The sequence below is a fragment of the Sturnira hondurensis genome, unplaced genomic scaffold (assembly GCF_014824575.4).
Source record: "Sturnira hondurensis isolate 20B ecotype Veracruz unplaced genomic scaffold, ASM1482457v3 Scaffold0006496, whole genome shotgun sequence".
Lineage (NCBI taxonomy): Eukaryota > Metazoa > Chordata > Mammalia > Chiroptera > Phyllostomidae > Sturnira > Sturnira hondurensis.
This window is the reverse complement of record NW_028079127.1, coordinates 22,330,621-22,352,836: the sequence shown is the minus strand read 5'-3', so window position 1 is coordinate 22,352,836 and position 22,216 is coordinate 22,330,621. Positions and strand designations below refer to the sequence as shown.

At 42.3% G+C, this 22,216-nt stretch overlaps 1 protein-coding gene across 2 annotated transcripts in view; it reads left to right on the top strand.

The window, feature by feature from the left end:
- RALB (RAS like proto-oncogene B) overlaps window positions 1-19,470 on the top strand; it is a 36,764-nt gene extending 17,294 nt beyond the window's left edge. For both annotated transcript variants that reach the window (XM_037049866.1, XM_037049867.1), the window contains exons 2-5: window positions 2,695-2,860; window positions 11,455-11,663; window positions 14,961-15,138; window positions 18,127-19,470. In XM_037049866.1, coding sequence (XP_036905761.1) covers window positions 2,747-2,860; window positions 11,455-11,663; window positions 14,961-15,138; window positions 18,127-18,246 — 621 coding nt within the window. In that variant the 5' untranslated portion in view covers window positions 2,695-2,746 and the 3' untranslated portion in view covers window positions 18,247-19,470. The remainder of the gene's footprint in view (window positions 1-2,694; window positions 2,861-11,454; window positions 11,664-14,960; window positions 15,139-18,126) is intronic.
- The last annotated feature ends 2,746 nt before the right edge of the window (window positions 19,471-22,216 follow it).

Sequence of the window (22,216 nt, the reverse complement as noted above, 5' to 3'; positions counted from 1 at the left end):
TTCCTATGTTTTGTCACTTCTCTAGAAAATGTATTGTTCTTTTGTTAAGATACTTCCTAAGCCCAGGTTCTAATCACCCCCTTTGATTGCTCATCACTGCTTTCTCCTGTGTGTGTGTGTGCGTGTGTGTGCACGTTAATAAGTTTCTGTTTGTTTTTTCTTTTCACTTCTCTTTGTTTTCTCATTAATCTGCCTTTTGTCAGTCTAATTTTGGAGCCTCTGCCAGTGACTTAAGATGGGTTTGTTTTTCCTCCCCTACAGTGTTTATTACTTTTCATTTTAAATATTAAAAAAATATTTTAGACATTCAGAGTGCTTCTTGTTCAACTCCTGGTCTTTTGAAAATGTAATTTTTCTTTCATTCTGATTTTGTTAAAAATGATCAGCTAATGCTTCTTTTAATCGCTGTCTGAGAAGTCCTACTTGTTACGTATGCTGACTCCTGGGTGGGGTGATTTTTTTAGGTGCCATAGGTTTGGTGGGTTCTTGTTTGTGGGCTTTAGCTATGAATTTCCTGAGCTGTCTTCACTGCATGTTATCCCCACAGAGAGGCTGTGTTTCGCGCTCTGCCTCGGTTTCCAGCACTGCAACCAGCCTGGGGTTACTTTGTGTGTGAATCTTGGCTTTGGGGGAGTGCTGTGGTTACAGATTTTCAGAATACACTTCCCTGCAGACAGAGCTCAAGCTTGCTTGCCATCTTTCCCTATTGATGAAAGATGGTTTTCTGGTCCATTCTTTACCAGGAGGTGTGCTTCTTCAAGGATCTTATCTTTCCACGTCTCAAATCAGAAAAGCTCTCTCAGTTGTAAGTCCCACCTGGCAAAAGGCTCGTCTGCTAGCCCTGTGTGTAAATCCTAACTTACCAAGAATAGCAGCTGTCCAGGTCTGCAGAAATGCCAGCCCTCACTGCTGTTTTTTCCTGCCAAGCATGGGGCTTTCTTACTTTCTTGTAAGCTAAACTGTACAAGACATTCCCCACCTTAGCGGTCTACTGTAATACAATGCAGTCACCTGGGAAACTTTCAGATGTTCTCAGCCCAGGCTGCATCTCAGACCAACTCCATCAGAAATCTCTGGCATCAGGATGTTTTGAGAGCTCCCCAAGTGACTCCATTGTGCACCCAAAGATAGAAACCACTGTTTTATAAATGATGTTGTTTTATGTAACCCAGTGATTTGTGTGTGTGTGTTATATATATTTATTTTTCTAGTAGGGTATTTCCAGTTACTTTGTCAGAAGAAAACCAACCTTTATTAAGTTTTTAGTGTGTACTAGGCTTTGTGCTTAGGTTTTTCATATGTTATCTCATTTTGTTTATTTATTATTATTTTTAAAAGATTTTATTTATTTTTAGAGAGTGGGGAAGGGAGGAAGAAAAACACTGATGTGTGGTTGCTCCTCATGCACCCCCTACTGGGGACCTGGGCATGTGCCCTGACTGGGAAGCGAACCAGTGACCCTTTGCTTTCCAGTCCAGCGTTCAATCCACTGAGCCATACCAGCCAGGGCATGTTATCTCATTTTAATACTCAGAAAAATCCTTCAAGGTAGGTTGGTGGTTTTCTAGTTTTCAGAGATAAGAAAACTGGCTTGGAGAAATTAAATGACTAGTTCTAGGTCACATGGCTTTCAAATGACAGAGCCAGACTAGGGATCATGTCCTTTTTCCTTACTCTTTATACATGAAGTAGAGAGATTTTTGCACACAAATTATTAAAATAAAAATTGGCACTTTGGCCCCGGCTGGTGTGGCTCAGTGGATTGAGCATGGGCCTGTGAATCAGAGGGTTCATGCTGGTTTGGTTCCCAGTCAGGGCACATGCCTGGGTTGCAGGCCAGGTCCCCAGTAGGGGGCACATGAGAGGCAACCACACATTGATGTTTCTCTCCCTCTCATTCTCCTTCCCTTCTCTCTAAGAGTATATAAATAAAATATTTTTTAAAAATCGCCACTTGGGTTGGAATAAGTTCTAGGTACTGTCTGTTAAATTCACTGGTTCAGAATACCTTATCTTTCCACAATTCAAGGGTACTCTACTCATTTCATCTCACTCTAATGAGGTTAAACTGATTTTGACTAATGAAATTGTTATTTTTAGGGAAGTTTAACTCATTTCATCACTTTAAATATACTTAAAGTAAACAATTTAGTTCTCTTTTAACTTCATGTGTCATGAAGGGGTACATATAAAATAATACATGTACTTCCCTTTTCAGGTGACCTCTGAGTCTCCAGTCTCTGAGGGCCGTGTGGGGGTGTGTGATGGGAGGGAGAAGTACGGTGGGGGTGGAGTGAGGATACAGACAGCGAGGCCCCTGAGTCCTGGTGTTCCCCGTAGCTCCAGATGACTCGGCGGGGAGGCGGGGCGGGTAGGCTCGGGCACTAGGACTGGGAGTAACTGCACCTCCCTTCGGTGAAGCAATGCTGAGGACACATCGACCTTTGGTGGCAGCTCATTCCCCACCCTTCTCTGTGACACAGGCCCATTTCCCTTCCTTCTCTCTTGCCTCGCTGTTGCTCTGGCCCTGCTGTGATAAGTTACTTCCAGAGTTGCTTGTGGGCTTTACCTCTGCCTGGAGCCGAGAAGAATTACTCTCTGCTGGAATGTCTGGATTAGGCTTTTCTGGAGTATATGTACTTCACTTGGGTTGACACCAAACCTCCCCTAAGTTTCTGTGTTTCTCGTTGGCAGTTCTTCAACTGGGTCTTCTGTCTGTGTGTCACAACCTCAGAAAACCAGCAGGATGGCTGCAAACAAGAATAAGAGCCAGAGCTCCTTGGCCCTGCACAAGGTGATCATGGTTGGCAGTGGAGGGGTTGGCAAGTCGGCCCTGACGCTTCAGTTCATGTATGATGAGGTAAGCCACGCCGGGCACAGGCCACCTTTGTCCTCCTGTCTGTTGTGGCAGTGTCCCCTCTCCAGCAGTGTTCATGTGCCTGTTCCCCCACGTGTGTGGATGGTCACGGGGCAAACTCATGTGAAGGTGCTTTCTGAATAGCTTTGTAAGGGGCGTTGCCTGCATAAAATCTGGATTGCTGCTTTTTTGGTTAATTTCAACTCTGGCAGGGATGGGAGGGGCCCCTACTTGCATTGTTTCCGTTGTTAATGTTTGAGCTGTCTTTCTGGCAGGAGCAAGAGAGGAGAGGGGGACCTTTGTATAGTTATTTCTAAAGAACAGGTTGGCACTTAGCTTTTTAATAGTCAATTTTAGGACCTATTAGAAGGGGGAGCTAAGTTGTCATAAGACTGAGTTTTTTCTCAAGTGGTGGACAGTAAGTTCTCCTTGCAGCAAGGTGAAGCATGCACTACCCTCGCCCCAGACTCCATCGCTTGTGTAATGTGACTGGTGCTGAGTCCAGTGTGACAACACAGGCTCGATCCCTGTGGTGACGGCCGCCCCTGCTTGGTGATGGTTGCTGATATTAGAGTGTTTGGATCAGAGCTTAACCATGGGGACCTCTCTCACTTGCATCACATTTCACATGGCACGTGCTTCACAAAGTTTGTGGAAGGAAGCCGTCAGAACCACAGTCGGGTAAGGTCATTATCCCTTTTCACTAGACTTCCGTCTGCCCAGCTCCTCTTACGCTGCGTGGTGCTGGAGTGGCCATGGGCATTTGGGGGGTTTAGCTGAGGCAAGCTGATTAAGGATATGTTTAGTTGGGGATTAGTGGCGTATATTGATGTGGTTCGGAGTCACTTTGGTGGTTATTACCAGCTGTCCCAGTGGAGGAATGGCTTCCAGGAAAATTCTTACCGCCCACTGTGCCGACTCACCAGGCGCCGTGACAGGAGCCGAGCTCCCGGGGTGTGTATGGTGACATGGACATGTCCTCTGACACCTGGCACCGAATGGGTGGGCTGTGAGGGAGGAATAGGGATTGAAACAACGATAAAATTTAAAAGTGTTTAAAAAAAACCCATAAGGAGCTAGAAGCTGGTGTGCGAAGTTCTTCCCTATCTCACAGGAAAGCTTGATAGAGGTATCCTAATTTTGATGGTAGTCCTAAATGTTTCATTGCTAGTAATGTGAAGTAGTTGTGAAGCTGAGAAGTCTTTCTAAACTATCGATAAAAACAAAGTTTGGATCAACTAGACTACCAGAAAGACTAAATTATTTTTTTAAATTCTCTATAGGAAATATTTCAAAAGCATTGGTATAGGACAAGATAATCAAAGAATGTACAGCACCCCCCAAAACAGTAGGAAGATATCCTAGAGGTATGGCAGGCATTTAATCAATAAAAATGTTATTTTGCTGGATTTTGTAGTGTGTTATTTGTATTAGTTTTCTATTGCTGTATAACAACTTACCACAGATTCAGCAGTTTAAAATGATGCATGTTCGTTGCCCACGGTTTCCAGGGGTCAGGAATTTGGGTGCCAGCTTACCTGGTGCCTCACTGAGGGACTCACAAAGCTGCATGCAGCACAGTGTCAGCTGTGGCTGTGAGCTCAGCCGAGGCCTGGGTCCTTGTCCAACCTCCCTGGTAGCTGGACAAAGTGGCTGGAGGTCCACAGCTTTGAGAGGTCTCTGCTACAGGGCTTCTCCATGGGTGTTCATACCCTGGTTGCTTATTTCTTCAAGGCTAGGAGGAATGCCTGTCTGGTTAACTAAGACAGATTCTTACATAAGGAAGTGTAGTCCTGGGCTCTTCGTGTTCAAGCCCTTTGTGACATTCTTTTGGTCAGAAGCCAGTCACAGTTTCCCCTGAATTCAAGGGGAGGGCATCATACAAAGGCATATTTACCGAGGGTCACCTGAGGGGGTGTGTTTGTTCATTAAAAAATTTTTATAACGAGTTTTGATTTCTCCTGGTTATTCACTTCTCTATCCAATATTATATGTATAATTTTATATTTACTTAGAGAGGGACCCCCAAATGAATAAACTTCAGACCAAAATCATAATCTTTCCTGGGTTATAACTCTTCTTTTTCTTATAATGAGAAACTTGTTTTTTGATGCTTGCTTTTCTTCATCTTGTTGTAGGGACCAAAATAGGGGAATCTGGCAGAACCTGCTTAATTTATCCGAACATTTTTGCATAAAAGAAGAGATGCAAATTTTGAAGTCCCAAGTCTTTGTTTTTGCTTATTAACTTGATTTGCATAGGACAAAATCCTTACTTTTCTTTTATAATGGAGACTATGGAAGAATAGAGGGTGAAGAGAGGAATTAAGACGAAGGAGGTAGGATTAGAGGTGGTTTGTTAATGAGATGAGGGAAGGGGATTTTGCGTCCCTGAAGAATGAATAATTGGCTATGTCCTGTATTTTTGGTTGTCACAACTGGAGGGCAGGTACTACTCACACCTAGTGGGTAGAGAGGCCAGGGATGCTCTTAAACGTCCTGCCGTACACAGGAGAGAACTGTCCTGTCCGCAGTGGCCGTACTGTGGGTTCGAGGCAGAGCTCTGAGAATAGGATCCTCTCAGCACGGCTGCGCACTGTGGGAGGCTGGGGGTCTCGTTTGGACTTTTCATTGTGTGTGTGCATGTGTGTGTGGCATGAGAGAGGGAAAAGAGGCATGCAGAGCTGTTTTCTTTAGCTTCTTCAGAGAAACGAAAGAAAGCTGTTTTTGATCTTAGGCTATTTTTCTCATGGGTTAACATATTTGAGGAATGAAGGCAGCAGTTATTAAGAAATGATAAAGTTAAATCAGAACAAGGGAAGAATGGAGATGAAGTCATGTGTGTTTGGGGAACTCTTAATTGATTTCTAAAAAAGTGTTGTCTAGTAGAACCTTCTGCAGTGATGAAAGTGTTCTGTAGCTACCCTGTTCAGTACATGCGGCCACTGAGCACTTCCCCCATGGCTGGTGGCTGCTATGTTGGACAGTATAGTTTCAGAAGCATAATTTTGGCACTAGAAGAAACCTTAGTAGTGATCCCCAAACCTAGCTAATCATAGAACTCCTCGGGATCTTTTTGAAAAATATCTTCTGAATAACATTTCTGGAGTTGAGAACTAGGAATCTTTCTTTTTATAAAGCCCTCTAGCAATTCTGACGTATGGCCAGATGTGATCATCCTGCTGAGGGATGATCCAGTCAAACCTGATTTCATAGAAAAGGAAACTCAGTCCTATAGTTGGGGATGCCTGTGGTCTAAACCGCTCAAAGTCTTTGTTCCTGGTCCAACGCTTTACCCTTAGTTTAAAAGAACTTTTATTTTATACGGTGGAATTGCCATGAAAATTGGATTGTGGACAGAGCCGCAGTCCCAGAATTCTTTTTTTCCTAAATTCTGACTTTGAGAAAAATTAGGCAGAGATTTTGACCTTTTTATTCTTGGCCTAACATACTTGAAGACTTTAAAAAATATTTTATTGGTTATGCTATTACAGTTGTTCCATTTTTTCTCTCCACTTTATTTCCCTTTGCCCTGCACCCCCCCCCCTCCAACCAACATTCTCACCCCCTCACCCCCTGCCTTAGTTCACATCCATGGGTCGTACATATAAGTTCTTTGGCTTCTCCATTTCCTGTACTATTCTTAACCTCCCTTTGTCTATTTTGTACCTATCATTTATGCTTCTTATTCTCTGTACCTTTTCCCCCAATCTCCCGCTCCCCACGGATAACTGTCCATGTGATCTCCATTTCTGTGATTCTGTTCCTGTTGTAGTTGTGAGTTTGTTATCATTTTACTGTTTGTATTTTTGATCTTCTTTTTCTTAGATAAATTCCTTTAACGTTTCATATAGTAAGGGCTTGGTGGTGATGAACTCCTTGAACTTGGCCTTATCTGGGAAGCACTTTATCTGCCCTTCCACCCTAAATAATACCTTTGCTGGATAGAGTAACCTTGGATGTAGGTCCTTGTCTTTCATGACTTTGAGTCCTTCTTGCCAGCTTCTTCTTGCCTGCAAGTTTTCTTTTGAGAAATCAGCTGCTAGTCTTATGGGAACTCCTTTGTTGGTAACTATCTCCTTTTCTCTTGCTGCTTTTAAGATTCTCTCCTTATCTTTAGTCTTGGGTAATGTAATGATGATGTGCCTTGATGTGTTCCTCCTTGGGTCCAAGTTCTTTGGGATTCTCTGAGCTTCTTGGACTTCCCAGAAGTCTGTTTCCTTTGCCAGATGGGGGAAGTTCTCCTTCATTATGTTTTCAATTTCCTGCTCTTACTTTTCTCCTTCTGGCACCCCTATGATTGGGACGTGGGAATGTTTAAAGTTGTCCCAGAGGTTCCTAAGCCTCCCCTGATTTTTTGAATTCTTGTTTCTTCATTCAGTTCTAGATGAATGTTTATTTTTTTCTTCTGCTTCAACTTGTTGATTGGAGTCCTGGTTTCCTTTTCTTCAACTATTGGTTCCCTGTGCATTTTCCTTTATTTCACTTTTCATAGCCTTCACTTTTTTCTCAATTTTGGGACCGTACTCAATTGTTTCTGTGAGCATCCTGATTACCAGCTTTTTGAACTCTGCATCTGATTGGTTGGCTCTCTCTTCATCACTTAGTTCTGTTTTTGAAGCTTTGATCTGTTTTTTCATTTGGGTCATATTTCTTTGTCTTGGTGTACCTGTTACGTTAAAGGGTGGAGACTTAGGTATTTGCCAGGCAACTCATGTCACTGCTATTGTGGTTTTACATTTCAGGGAGGGGTTCAAGTGGGAACAGTGCTGCTTGCTCGGTTCTCAGCCTGCTTTCAACCACTTCCCCTGCTTGCCCACAAGCCATTTGACTGTTCTGGTGCTGATTCCCAGGTGGGAGGTTTTGTGTACATTCTAGGACCCTGTGGGTCTCTCCAGTGAACTCTCCTGGGAGGCTGGGAGTTTCTCTCGCCTCCTCAGCCCCCACAGGTTTTTTCAGTTAGAGGTTTTGAGGCTTTATTCTCCCTGTTGAAACCCTGGGTTTCTCAGCCTGTCTGGCTCCCTAGCTGTTCCTCCCGGTTTATCTGCATGAAAATGGGGGACTGCCAGGTCCTCCAGCCAGTGCCCTGCTGCGAGTTCTCTCCACCCCATCTCTGAAGCTCCTACTGGTCTGGATGAGTGTTTCTTCTTTAACTCCTTGGTTGTTGGACTTATATACAATTTGATTTTTTAGCAGTTTTTTAAATTCAAATTTGTTGTCCTTCTTTTGGTTGTGCAAGGTGGCAAAGTGTATCTACCTATGCCTCCACTGTCTACTTGAAGACTTTTTAAGCTATCTGCCATTTCTGGTAAGGTGAGGTTGGTGCCGGGGGCACTTTGGCAGCAAACACTTCAGACTTTTAGTGGCTAGCAGAGTCAGCTGAGATGTGGCTGAGTGCACAGGGGTGTGTATGAAGTTTGACTTAGATTTGTGTATGGCCCTACAAGGCCAGGGGTATGGTTCATCTTAACAGATACCATGACTTTGGGGATTTCCAATTTCTAGTGGAAAAATGGGAACATCAAGGTTGTAGTCTAATGTTCTGTTAGTAAACACAGCTTTTCTTATCACAGAGGTATGCAGTCATATCAGGATATTCCGACTTCTAGTGTCAAAGGAGTCAATGGAACTCTCATTGGTATTAACCTTGAAAGCTCAGAAATATGCACTCGTGATGCTTTATGGAGGTTTTCATAGATTTTCACTGCAGGCAGGGGAGCTGGTCATGTGTTTGTCTTTTGGAAAGGAGTTAAAAGAAAGACACTGTTGTGCAGTAGAAGCAAATTTTCACATTTATTATTATATGATATTTATCATATATTTGTATTATATATTTGTATATTATATCATTATACTTATAATTATTAGGATGAATATAAAAAACCTAATGCTAAAAATATTTTACTTTTCTATTTTTAGATTTAAAATCATTACAACTAGTAGCTCCTAGTTGGCATTACACGGCTGTTTTCAAGAGTTTTCTTCAGAGGACCCATAAGTTCATGTTGATATTTCCATTTAAATTTTTAAGTCTTTAAAAATTTTAATTAGACCTGGCTCTTGTAGCTTAGTGGATTGAGCATGGGCTGCGAACCAAAGGGTTGCCAGTTCGATTCCCAGTCAGGGGACATGCCTTGATTTGCAGGCCAGGTCCCCACTGATGTTTCTCTCCCTCACTTTCTCCCTCCCTTCCTCTCTCTCTAAAAATAAGTAAATAAGGTCTTTAAAAAAATCCTTTAAAAATTTAGAGTTTTATTAAGACATAACTCACACACCATGAAATTCACCCTTTTAAAGTGTACAGTTCAGTGATTTTTAGTATATTCACATGGGTGCACGAGCACCAGCACTGTGAGCTTAGAAGATTCATCACTTCTTCCGCCCAAACGCCCTGTGCATTAGTCACTCCTCATTACTGCTTCCTTTCCCGCCTTGGTCCCTGACAGCCACTTTCTGGTTTTATGGATTTGCCTACCCCAGACATTTTATATAAACGGAATCATACAATATGTGACCTTTATATCTGGCTTCTTTCGCTTAACATAATGTTTTGAAAGTTCACCCATGTTATAGCATTATTTCATTTAAAAAATTGAGATAGGATTTAATACACCCTAAAATTTACCCCTTTAGAAGTGTAAAATGCAGTGTTTAGTATATTCACAAATTTGTACAACCATCACTGTCTGATTCCAGAACATCACCCAGGAAGGAACTGTGCCCCGCTAGCAGCCCCTCCCCACTCGCCTTGCCCACAGCTCTGGCAGCCACCGCTGTCCTTTCTGTCCCCACAGATTTGTCTGTTCTGGACAGTTCGTATAAATACACTCATTGTACGTGACTCTGTCCTCTACTCCTTCTGCGTACCATAATCTGTCATGGTTCATCCGTGTTGTAGCAGGAATCAGTGCTTTTTACTTTTGATGTCAGGTAATCTTCCATTATCTGCATATGCCATGTTTTGTCTGTCCATCGTCAGTCGGCAGTCTGTGTTTTGGCTGCTAGTAGGATAAGTAATATCCTGGAACTGCAAAACTATTTTCCATGAGAGCTGTACCTTTTTATCATTCCCACTGGCACTCTGTGAGAGTCCAGTTTCTCCATATTCTTGTCAGCACTTTCTGTCATCCATCTTTTTGATTGCAGCATCCTAGTAGTTGTGAAATGGTATCTTATTGCGGTTTTGATTTGCATTTCCCTAATGATTAATGATGTTGAGCATCGTTTCATGTACTTCTTGGCCATTTGTATGTCTTCTTTGGAGAAATGTCCATGCAGATCTTTTGCCTGTTTTTTCATCGGGCAGTTTGTCTTTTCATTATTGAGTTTTGGACAGAGGATAAGTGCTTCTCGAGTTCTGTCAGGTGTTGCCATGTTCATGTCCATAAGGATGTACTGTTCTCTATTTCCTCTAGCAATGTACAAGAGTGCCTTTTCCAGAGTGTGTTGTCAGCTGGGAATTTTGCCATTCTGGTATCTCCATATAGTTACAATTTTGTTTTCTTTATTAGTGAGTATGAACATTTCTTTGTGGGCTTAATATCATATGTATCAATATTTATTTTTCTGTGAATTGTTCATGTTCATTGCCACTTTCCTCCATTGTATTGTTGATCTTTTTTTTTTCCCCTTTCCTTTTTGTGGGAAGGGAAAAATCTTTGTGATATGGTTTCAAATACATTTTCCTTGTTTGTCATTGGTCCTTGTTTATAGTGTATTGTGCGAAACAAGTTTTTTAATTAATTTTTTTACCTGGTCTAATTTGTCAAAAAACTTTTTTAAATATTTTATTTATTTATTTTTAGAGAGAGGGGAAGGGAAGGAGAAAGAGTGGGAGAGAAACATCAATGTGTGGTTGCATCTCATGTGTCCCCTACTGGGGACCTGGCCTGCAACCCAGGCATGTGCCCTCACTGAGAATCGAACCAGTGACCCTTTGCTTCACAGGCCCGTGCTTAATCCACTGAGCTAAACCAGCCAGGGCTCAAAAAAAATTTTTTTACTTGGCTTCTGGATTTTGAGTCATTGTTATTAAAAAGACTTTCATTACTTAAAGGTGTTAAAGGGATTTTACCCACATTTTCTTCTAATACTTGAGAGTTTTATCTTTTACATTTAATCCTTGATGCATTTGGAGCTTATCACGTCATATAATTAGTTAAGCTTCTTGGTATCTCTTATCAAATTACTTTTCAGGTGAGTTAAGTTTCTGTGGATTATGAATAGGAGCCCCTGTTTCTTGCCCTTGCCAGCGTTTGTTTGTATTATAATTTTATACTGACAGGAATGTTGCCCAGTATTCTGCTGTGTGCTTGGTTCCCTTATCTGTAAAATCGGATTATCTGCTCTTGTTTAAAAATAAAAAAATAAAAAAAATGGTGGCACTGAGAAATTAGGAACAGAATTGTTATATAGGAAGTTATTTTTATTTTGTAGCACTTTATACATAGTGTGATAATTGTAGGCACCCAGTAATACTCAGTTGCCATACTCACTTGCTTATAGATTAAGTATCTGTATATTGACATTTATTTTTTTGGCAGATTTTATTTCTCTTAAAACTGTGTTGATTACTGATAATGTTGTTTATTTCCTCAGTTTGTTGAAGACTATGAGCCTACCAAAGCCGACAGTTACAGAAAGAAAGTCGTGCTTGATGGAGAAGAAGTCCAGATAGACATTCTGGACACTGCTGGACAGGAGGACTACGCAGCCATTCGAGACAACTACTTTCGGAGTGGGGAAGGCTTTCTACTGGTGTTCTCAATCACCGAGCACGAATCATTCACAGCGACCGCCGAGTTCAGGTGTGCTGGGGGTGGCCTCTAGCCTCCAGGGGCTTTTTGTCTTCCTTTCACATGTCTGGACTTAGAAGGAATCGGGGCTCAGAATAGTAGTGGATGGTTGAGCCTGTAATTAGGAAGAATCCTTCTAAAGAATTTTCTGGTTTTTTTGAATCTTGGCACATTATTATTGTTACAATCTGTTTGGACTTCCCTGTTTTATAATAATTTCTAAGGATAAATGATCTTAATCTGTTGTCCGTAAGAGGGACAATGTTTCTCATGCATTCAAGAGCCCATGGTTTGGTTATAACCAACCTATAAATCCTGAGAGACAGTGATTGACAAGAGTTAACTATCTTTTAAATAATTTTGCTAGAAAAGCAACAAGTTTGATCTGTTTTGAAGGTTATGAAACATTGTCAGCAGAGTAAAAGACGTGAGTCAGAGTGACCATTTGCTGCTATTGTAAGGACTTAGCCTAGTTAAGTAGGAAGAACCCAGCTTCTGAATCGGACAGACCTGGGTTTAAATCCCTGCCACTTACCAGTTTAGTGACCCTGGGCAAGCTTACTCAGCATTGGAGATTCTGTTTCCTTATATGAAGATATGCTTGTTGGTTGAGGTAATGAAATGAAAAGATGCTTTAGACTACAAATTCCACCCTTTATTGTCCTCTGTTCCCCAGGCCCTCTCACAGTGTGCTCACATGGTCCTTACATGTTGGGTGGAATAGTCACTGCTCTAAATCATTTGAAAATATGGTAAAGACACCTTAAGTTTATTTTATTATAAGGAAGTAGTGAGCTGTTAGACATAGTTCTTATGGGAATTCTAATGGAAAGTGTCTTTCTCTCTTTCCATCATTTTTTTCTTACACAATTTTTTTTCGTTTATCCTCCTCATAAACCTGTCTGTCCTGATGACTCCTTCCTTTAATACTTAGATCTAGACTCTAACAGGGAACTAAAAAAAGGAAACAAAAATCACTGTAACTTTTTCATTTTTTTAAGCAAGTTTGGTTAGGAATTCAGGTGAAAATGAGGAAGCTAAATATCCCCTCAGGATTGGGAAGGAAGCACGCATGAGTCCTGGAGGAGCCCTGGGGGAGGTGAGCCCTCGGGAGACCAGCTGAGAGAGTGTGAAGTGATAAGGGAATGGCTCCGAGCTGCAGGACCTCAGAGGTTGGGGCTCTGTGCTGTGTTGATCGGTCAGATGACTAGGACTCCCTCCTGATGAGAAGTCCTTTAATTTTTAGACTTCTCTAACATATCTTGAGGTTTCTGTATGTGGTTATAGCCCGTGGACTCATAATTGTGTTTGCAGCTACACAGTCCGGTTTTTATTCCTCCTTGTAGTAAAACAGAACAGATGCACGCTACCTTATTTTCTTCTCTTTTTTGAGCCTTCTGATTTTTTGGTTGCTCTGTGACTTGCCGTGAAAGGCGAGGTTGGGCAGTAGAAGAGTCTTCTCCAGAGAATAGATGGTGCCACCCTTGCCACCCTTGTCCTGTCTCCCCCGATTAACACGCACACACACTCACACGCAAACTCTTGCAATATTTGTCTGTTTTCCTAGACTTGGAGTGGTCTCATCTCATCTTGGAAGAAGGGTTTTGGTTAGAGAAGAGGGATTTTTAGAAGACAAAGGACAGGACTATCTAAAGGAAAAAGGAAAGGAAGTTAGTTCTTTCAACTTGAACTCTGACATTTAGATACAAATCTCAGAGCTGTCCAGGCTTCTTTATCATTGGAATCATGTAGGTTATCTGAGCCTTTGGGACTAAAATCAGTTACTTTATGCCTGTTAGCACTTTAAAATAAATGTACCATCTCTGTATTTATCTTCCAAATGGAAAGACCCCAACATAAAACAAAATGTTAATATGCTCTATTTTGAAACTTTTCTTGGACGCGTATTCTATGAACTAAAGAAATAGGCTTTGCTATAAGAGACCAGAAATTGGTATTTCCATTTTTGGATCAATATGTTTATTAATCAGGTAATTTTATATTCCTGTGTAAGACTAATGAGCCAGAAAGCTCTCAGTTTTGTTGTTTGTAATTTATATTAATCACATAACTACTAAATGTTGAAATATAGGGGACAGCAGTTTTCAAGCATCTAATGTCTGTTCACTTTTCTTAAAATATTTGATATCTGGCACTTCCGTTGACTGAAAGAAATTTGAAATATTTTTATTATAAAATGTTATCCTAAATCATATACAAATCCAAATCTCCACAAAATACATTTTTGAAGGGTTCCCACTGGATTGAAATAGTGCAGGAGGAATATTTAATTTTTTTAATATTTGGTTTTGATTAATAACTTTAGATAGAGGATTATTTCTAGTAGAGGTAAAATTTGATGTGCTACAGGTAACAGTTCTTTTAGAGAAGATGTTTTTGAAGTATTTTTTCGTAGACCTTGGAGTATTTCCTTTCTCTTCACTTTGTGTGGAAAAATAATGTGTGTTAAATACGATCACTGCCTAATATAGCTGTCCCCGTCCTGTGGCCTGTGACATTCACTGTGTCTGGGGGAACGAGGGGAGGGGGGTTGCGGAGGGGTGGGGGAGGTGGCGCAGACACGGACAGATGTCACAGCAGAAGTTTCACAAAACCATTACTTACTCTGCTGGTCTCCTGGAGCTCACCTCCCGAGGGCTCCTATGGCTCACGGGTGTGTCCTTCCCTATCTTGAGAGGATACTTAGCTTCCTCATTTTCACCTTAATTCCTAACCAAACTTGCTAAAAAAAAATGAAAAAAGTTCTTACTAGAGACTCCTGCTGATGTTTCTTTTCTGTTCTTTTTCAGTGAAGGAAAGAAATTACCGGTTGTGACCCACTAAATTGATTTCACAATCTACTAATTGACTGTTAACCTTTCATGTGAAAAACACTGGATTTCATAGCTTTTATTCTCACAAAGAAATCATACAATTTTTTTAGAGGACTTATTAAGTGTTTTGTGTATAAAGTAATACTCCTTTCGGCTTGGTTTTATCTTTGCAGTCCTAATTTTTTTTCCTTTTTTTACTTGAGCATAAATTGGCGACCCTACTGATATGCAGAATCCTGGGCCCCTGTGCAAGCATTTACTTCCACAGGGCAAGTTGTGGGGCCTAGAAATCTGCCTTTGTAGTGAGCGCGCCAGGCCACTCCTAGCACCAGACTTGGGAACCCTTTTCTGGTTTATGCAGGGTCTGGGTTGGGATGTGTCCTTGTGGTGTGCTGTCAGTGTAGCGATTTCTTCTTTTGCCTTTGGAAAGCATTTCATTTTAGATGACTTCATAATTGTTGTACTACTGCCATAGGGAACAGATCCTCCGTGTCAAGGCTGAAGAAGATAAAATTCCTTTGCTCGTGGTGGGAAACAAGTCAGACTTGGAGGAGCGGAGGCAGGTGCCAGTGGAGGAGGCGCGGAGCAAAGCCGAGGAGTGGGGCGTGCAGTATGTAGAGACCTCGGCGAAGACTCGGGCCAACGTGGACAAGGTGGGTTCGCCCTCCGCCTGTTTCTTGGAAACAGACTGGAGAAACAGCAGAAACTAGGCATCTCATAGGTTTGGTTTTAAGGGAACCATTTATGGAAACTAGGGTTTTTTACAGGTGTCTATGTCATGATTATGAGAAGCACTGGGAGGGTTTCGCCCATGTTTTAAAACAACCCAGAGTCCTTTCACTTTGCCGGCAGCCTTGTTGGAGGTGCCTGATGTTGGCCCAGCCCTGGGAGGATGGTGAGATGAGGTCGTTTGTTTGTACAGACTCTGCTGGAGGGGTGGACATAAGGACAGCAAGTCCTCAAGTGATGTCATTCCATTACTGTGATGCTGAGATGCATAGGAACTTGTTTATATCCATTAGCCCATGGTAAAATTGGTTTCTTCAGTTTGCTTCAAGTCATACCACATATTCCCTACCTTTAGTGAGGACTTTTCTGTGGCTTTCCCATGCTCTCTCATCTTTCATAGCTTGTTCCTCAGGCACAGGGCTGGCTGTGTCCCATTTAGGGACACAGTATGTCTTTGGGGAAGGAGTTTCCATGTATCTTGATTTTGTTCTCATCGAGTTATTGGTTAGATTTATTCTTTTCACTTTTCATCCACAGGCAGAGCCAAGGAGTTGCGTCTTTATAACTGAACCTCTAAATAATATTTGCTCTCAAGAATCAACGCTGCAGGGATTTCTTTTCTCTTCCATACTGAACTTCAGCATATTTTCTCTGTTAAATCTCTGAAGCTAGTGAAAGGATGGTCTTGATAATGATGAACAGTGACAATTTGAAAATCTATCTACCAGTGATTGCTATTGTTAGGACTTTAAAAATAAATCTAGGTTCAAAGTGGTTGTTATCTGGCTACAACAGACAACCTCAAAAACGAGGCCTTCCCCGTGCCTTACCTTGTTTATCAGCTCCTACCGCGCAGCTCATAGTCTGGTAAAATCTACACCCACCGCACCTTGGCACCAAGCAGTGGGTATGTCTGTCCTGTCTTATGCAGCCTCAGCAGCTGAATCCTCCAGGTCACTGCTTATGTTTCTCTTTTTCTTTTAATAAAGACTTTATTTATTTATTTTTAAAGAGAGGGGAAGGGATGGAAAAAGAGAGGGAGAGAAACATCAGTGTGTGGTTGCCTCTAGGGCACCCCTAACTGGGGACCTGGCCCACAACCCAGGCATGTGCCCTGACTGGGACTTGAACTAGTGACCCTTCGGTTTGCAAGCTGGCATTCAATCCACTGTGTCACACCAGGCTGGGCTTATGTTTCTCTTTCTTACGGAGATAAGCTCGAGGGGTGCTAGAGGAACACGGGTACCCTTGGAATGTCGTATTAGCAGCAGTTCACTTCAGAAGCACTTGGGCGGCACCTACAACATAAACCTCTGTTGTTGTACTCTGCAATGAGATGTTCACCGGTCAGCCACTTTTTTTTGTATTGTTATCCCAACTCTTATGTTGACTCTTGTGCTATTCCAACTCTCTTTCTTTCTATAAAATTGTTCCCCAGCTGTAGAAAACCTATGGGAAATCCAGACATGTACTTTGTTTTGAAAAAGTCAGGGAGGCGTTCTGAGCATGGAGCTGTTGACGGGTGGTTTGGGGTGGGATGGGGTAGGGAGGGGCTGTTGCACAGCGGCCTGTCGGCTCCCCTTCCTCCACCTGAGCAGCTTGACCTGCCAAACAAGAACCAGCAGAAACTTCTGATTGGAAGAATTGTATTCACTTGTAAACAATTCACATGAAGGGTTGATAAGATCAGGAACAACTCTGTCATCGTTTTAAGTTGGACACACTCCATTCCCCTCCTCCTGCCTTTTGTTAGAACAAAAAGAAAAACCTGTAACTTTTGAGGCTCTTCACTGTTCCTATTATGGGTGGGGTGATTTCCTGAGTGCTGGAGAAAGGGGTGCCTGCTCCAATATGAGGCGTTTTGGGGGAGCCCTTTTCTGTGCCCTGAGCTGGTAGTAAATGCTGGTGATGTCCCCCACTTGGTGAGCATGGTCTTGCCTCCTCTGAGAAGGTCCATTTGTGAGGATAAAAGGAGTTTGTGGTTTATGTGAACACCCAATGATAAAAGCTTCCACCCCGTCTTTCACTTTGGTCCTTCTCTAGGAGAAATCTCAAATGTTTGTTTTGGGGGGTGTATTTTGCCTGCTGAGTATAGTCAGTACTTTGGCACAATTGCTGGTAGCAGAGGGCAAAACCCAAACTATTTGGCAGATGATAATCTATCTAAATATCCCACACTAGCATTGGAAAGGACAGGTCTGTCAGTTCTTGATAAAGTTCCTTTCAGCTGACATTGCGAGGAACTGAGGAGGGGTTGTTCCTCAGCATTAGGGCGGGGTATATGGGCAGGGGGCGGGGAAGCCTGCTGGGCCTCTCCCTCTCCCCCTTTTCCCAGTTTCCGGAGTCTTCATTAGTTTACGACTCCCCCCTCCCCCGCTCCTGCCCCTCTCACAGGAGCACGACCACTTGCTCAAGTCTGCTCTTGAGTTATGCAGGGACACTGGCCTGCAAAATGGTGTCCTTAACCTTCATATGGTCCTTGGAAGGATTAAATAAGGTCCGGATACTTATATCATTTTCATTTTCTGGTGGTTGGGAATGCTAGAAAGTCTGACGACCATTCTCACTCCCAGTATTTGGGATGTCACTAGCTGTGATAGATGTTTGTTCAGTGCTGCTTTATCCTTCATTGTGCTTACCAGAGAGAAGGTTTTACAGTTCTGAAAGAAGCTGTTGAGTGATGATAGTAACAGTATGATGCGTCTGTCCTTAGGTTAACCAGTTGTATGGTATCAGTCAAGATGTGTCTTTCGTGAGTTGGAATATGTGTTTGATGTTAGTTATTCTTACCTGCGCTAGGCTTTTTGTTTTGACGGCATATGGTTTATAAGAATAAGTATGGCTCTGTGCTTAGTCTAATTGCTTTATTAAATCGTTAAATGACTTCTTTCTCGCTGTTCTTCTCACCCCAGGTGTTTTTTGATCTAATGAGAGAAATCAGAGCAAAGAAGATGTCAGAAAACAAGGACAAGAATGGCAAGAAAAGCAGCAAGAACAAGAAAAGTTTTAAAGAAAGGTGTTGCTTACTGTGACTGCCGCAGTGACAGATGGAGTCAGTTGCCGCCGAGGACATGGGGTGGGGTCGTTCAGAGAAGGCTGTGGTCTCCTCCTTGGTGTGTTCCCTGCTCGCCCCAGCTTCGTTCACATAGACTTCTTTAAATGGGGAAGAATATTTGTGAGTCAGTGGCTGGCAGAAATAAGCCCTTGACCTTGTGATGGATTGGCTACTTTGTCAGGAGGTTTTGGAGCTCCCTTTTCCTTCATTTCTCCCTCCTCCCTCCTCCCTCCGGAAGTTTAACCGCATATGTAGTGCTAGAGGTTGGAAATAGTCCAGTGCTAATTAAAATGAGAGAAGACTGTCATAGCATCTTATTTCCTCCCAATTTCATAACATTAGCACCTTTTGTTTTGCAATAAAAATGCCTTATTAGGTTTTGGAGAAGAGGTGGCATAAGACTCCCCCAACCCTTGTCAGCTTAACAGTAGTTCTCAGAAAGACCCATTAAACTCTAAGGATGCTGAAAAACTCAGATTTTTTGTGGGGGAGGGGTTTTTCTTGGCAATATCCAGTGGATGTTGGATAGCTAAAGCATAAAAGCATACCTAAAAACATAAATTTGAGTTGGGCCAAAGAGGTCGATACCATGCTCATAAGTTCTTATATGAAAAATAGAAGTTGTATTCTTCGTATTTAAGTATTGGCCCATGACAGTCTGCGTTGGCTCTCTTCCTCCTGTGTCATCCTTGTTTGGGGAACTTCTTTTTAATAGACTAAGTGAAGACTCAAGAGTGGGGTGCTTTATAAATGATGCACTTTTTAATCAGATTTTAAAAAAATTCTTTGGCTAAATCCTCCCTAATTGCCAGTCCCGTGGTGAGGCTCCTCTTCTCCGCCGGGAATCAACACATTTGTCCCCTGGTGGCTTCGCTGCCCGTGGGGGGTGAGCGCCTCTTCTTCCAGTGTAACGGGTTCTGAAGAACGGAAGGAGTTGGAGCTGCGTTCTAAAGTCCCGAGGCCAGAGCCGGTGCCAGACATTCTGCTACCTCTTGTAGAACTACCGAGTAATTCTAAATTTAAAGTTGGAAGTTGGGAAGGATAAGCCATTGCTCCTTTACCTCTGAGAACTGGCTGCTGTTTCTCATTGTTTTCCCCTGAGACAGCTATGTATGTTAGTTAGAAAAAGATTTTTACTGATGAGATACTGTTACTCTTTCTTGAATCAATATTCCAAAATCAGCAATCAGGAAAAGGAGAACTGTGATAAAAAACCCAGGATTCACATCTCCCCGCCCCCCCCCCCCCCCCCCCCCCCCCCCGTTTTCCAGAAGTGACATTTCACACATGGGTGCCAAAAGTGAGTGGGGGGAGGGAGGCAGGGACCTTTTGCATTTATGGTTGCTATAGAAATCGTGGAAATTGTGATCTGACCGGAAAACAGTTGTGTATAATCTCCCAAAGAATCACGGACTTTTGAATAAAAAAAGCAGACAGTACACTTTTTCAGGATTTCAGCCTTTTATTTTATCCTTTGTCATACATGTGAAAGGCAAATATTAAAGACCTTAATAGTAAGTTACTCATTATGTTCTTGTTTGATGTTCTGCAATATCAGACAAGCTTTAGTGGAATTAGTTCTTTGAATTGGACTGTGGGAAAATTTAAGTGCAAACAGTAATTTTAACTTCATTTTTTCCTTGACAGAGATGACTACTCTTCTTAAAATTTAATAAGTTCAGGATAATCACACTCTTGAAACCACCTGGTTCTTTTCATCTGACTTTGTTACCTGTTTGATACCATTTCTGGTCATGAGTAGGTAGATTTGAACATGTATGGATAAATTAAGGGTGGTATGAATTGGTTCATGCTAGAAACTATTCAATAATCAATACAGGTATATGTCTCTCAGTATGTCTAAAATTATAGACACACTGAGAGCAATCAGGAATGGGTCTTCCTAACAAAATAATTTATACATATGAGATTCTTTTTCGTAGAAAAATAAAGAAGCAGCATTATTTACAAGTTTGAGACACACTTGCTCGCTAACCGATTAGTTCTTGGGTCCTAGGCCCTGTCACTTCCCTGAAGCAGTCTAGGAATACGGGAGCCCCTCCTGGAGCCAGGCTGTGTTCCCGCTGCTGGAATATGGTGTTCAGCAGGACGGGCAAGAGCTCTGCCCTCTGGGACCTTATGCTGTAGGGAGGAAGGAGACAAGTCAGTGAAAATACCAGGGTAAGTGCTTTGATGAAAACAAAACTGGGTAACATGACAGGGTCTGTTTCTAGGCAGTAGAGCTGCTTTTAATTTGGCGGTCCACAAGCCGTGCCAAGGAGGTGACATTTTAGCTGAGACTTCGTGACCTGAAGGAGCCAGCCATGGGAAGAGACAGCCAAGGGGCGTGGGAGCTTTCCAGGGAAGACAGCAGCTGGTCCGGGGGCCCCAAGGTGTTCAGGAAAAGACTCAAAGACCAGTGTACGGCTGGAGTGGAATGCAGGAAAGGCAGAGTAATAGGAAGGCATAACAGTCTGTGATTTCATAAAGCGATGTAGGGGGAAAAATGACCAGGTATGTGATGTCACACAAGTATCCTGAATAGCAAATGTAAGACACCATTGGTAGTGAGACGTCATCGTAATGTGTGTGCCACAAAGGAAGAAGAGCCTGCCAATGAAGCGAGTCCATCCTGATTTCAATGCCATAAAAATGAGGAAAATGTATGTTTTAGATTAGATGAATTATGATATATGCATTTAAATTAAATGACAGCTAAAATTCACCTCTGTTGGTCTAGAAACTGCATTATAATAACACCATTGAAACTTAACAGTGGATAAATACGGTGACAGGGACTAATATATGTGGTTAATGTTGTGGTAGTAAACTTGACTTTGATATTTTAATTTATTTTTTATTTTTATTTTAAAAAATATTTTATTTATTTATTAGAGAGGAGAAGGGAGGGAGAAAGAGAAGAAGAGGCTGACTCTTGCATGCCCCCGACCAGGGACCTGGCCTGTGACCCAGGCATGTGCTCTGACTGGGAATCGAACTGGCGACCCTTTCATTCGCAGGCTGGCACTCAATCCACTGAGCCACACTAGCCAGGGCTGATATTTTTATTTTAAAAATTCATTAACTTGTTTAATCAAAATGGTAAGTGCATGTACTTTAAAATTCTAACGGACCAGAGGTGCTTGCAATGGAAGCTCTTATCCGTGCTCTTCCCTGCCCTCACCCTGCTCCTCGAAAGCCCCACTGAACTGTTTCTGTTCTCAGATCATGCATTAGGTGCTCCCGTGTTTCTAAATACTGGCCTTGGGCTGTTCTTTCTTGCTTTTCCATCTCAGACGTTCCTGGTGATGGCTGGCTGCAGTAGATGAGTATTTAGCTCACTCTTCCCCTCACTCTCATCCCTATTTTTGACAGTAATATCAGTGTTTTTAATTTCTCTCTTGGTGACCATACACGCCTTTTTCAACAGTACATTTTAACTTATGTTTTTTATTCTGTCAACTCCTGACAACATCTCCTGGCTCCCCACTCTGAGAGGTGAGGCCATGACTGACACCACTGCCCGTCACCACGAGGTCTCACCCCCCAGCTGTCTGTTCTACCTTCTACTTTTACACTGGCAAGGTAGATTACATGAATGTTTCGTTTTGTTGCTATAACTCAAGGTTTTCTGCTTTACAGGTGAATTCTGAAAGTTGAATAACAGTCAGCAACAATTTGATTATTACGGTGCATGCAATGTGACTCGTGACTGAGCCCGCCCTGTAGGTCTGGGGTCACAGCACAGATGGGGCTCCTGGCACACGAGTGGCCCAGTGGCTTTTCCATCAGTTGCCCGACTCGCACCACATTTTAGTTTGCTTCCTCTTTAGACTGTTTCCTATGCAGTGTGTCCCCTTTCTCTCAAGTCTGATTGGTTTTTTTGTTGGTGAGAGGATGACTATGTAAAGTCTGTTCCTGCTGCCACTTTCCCCTTCTATCTGCAT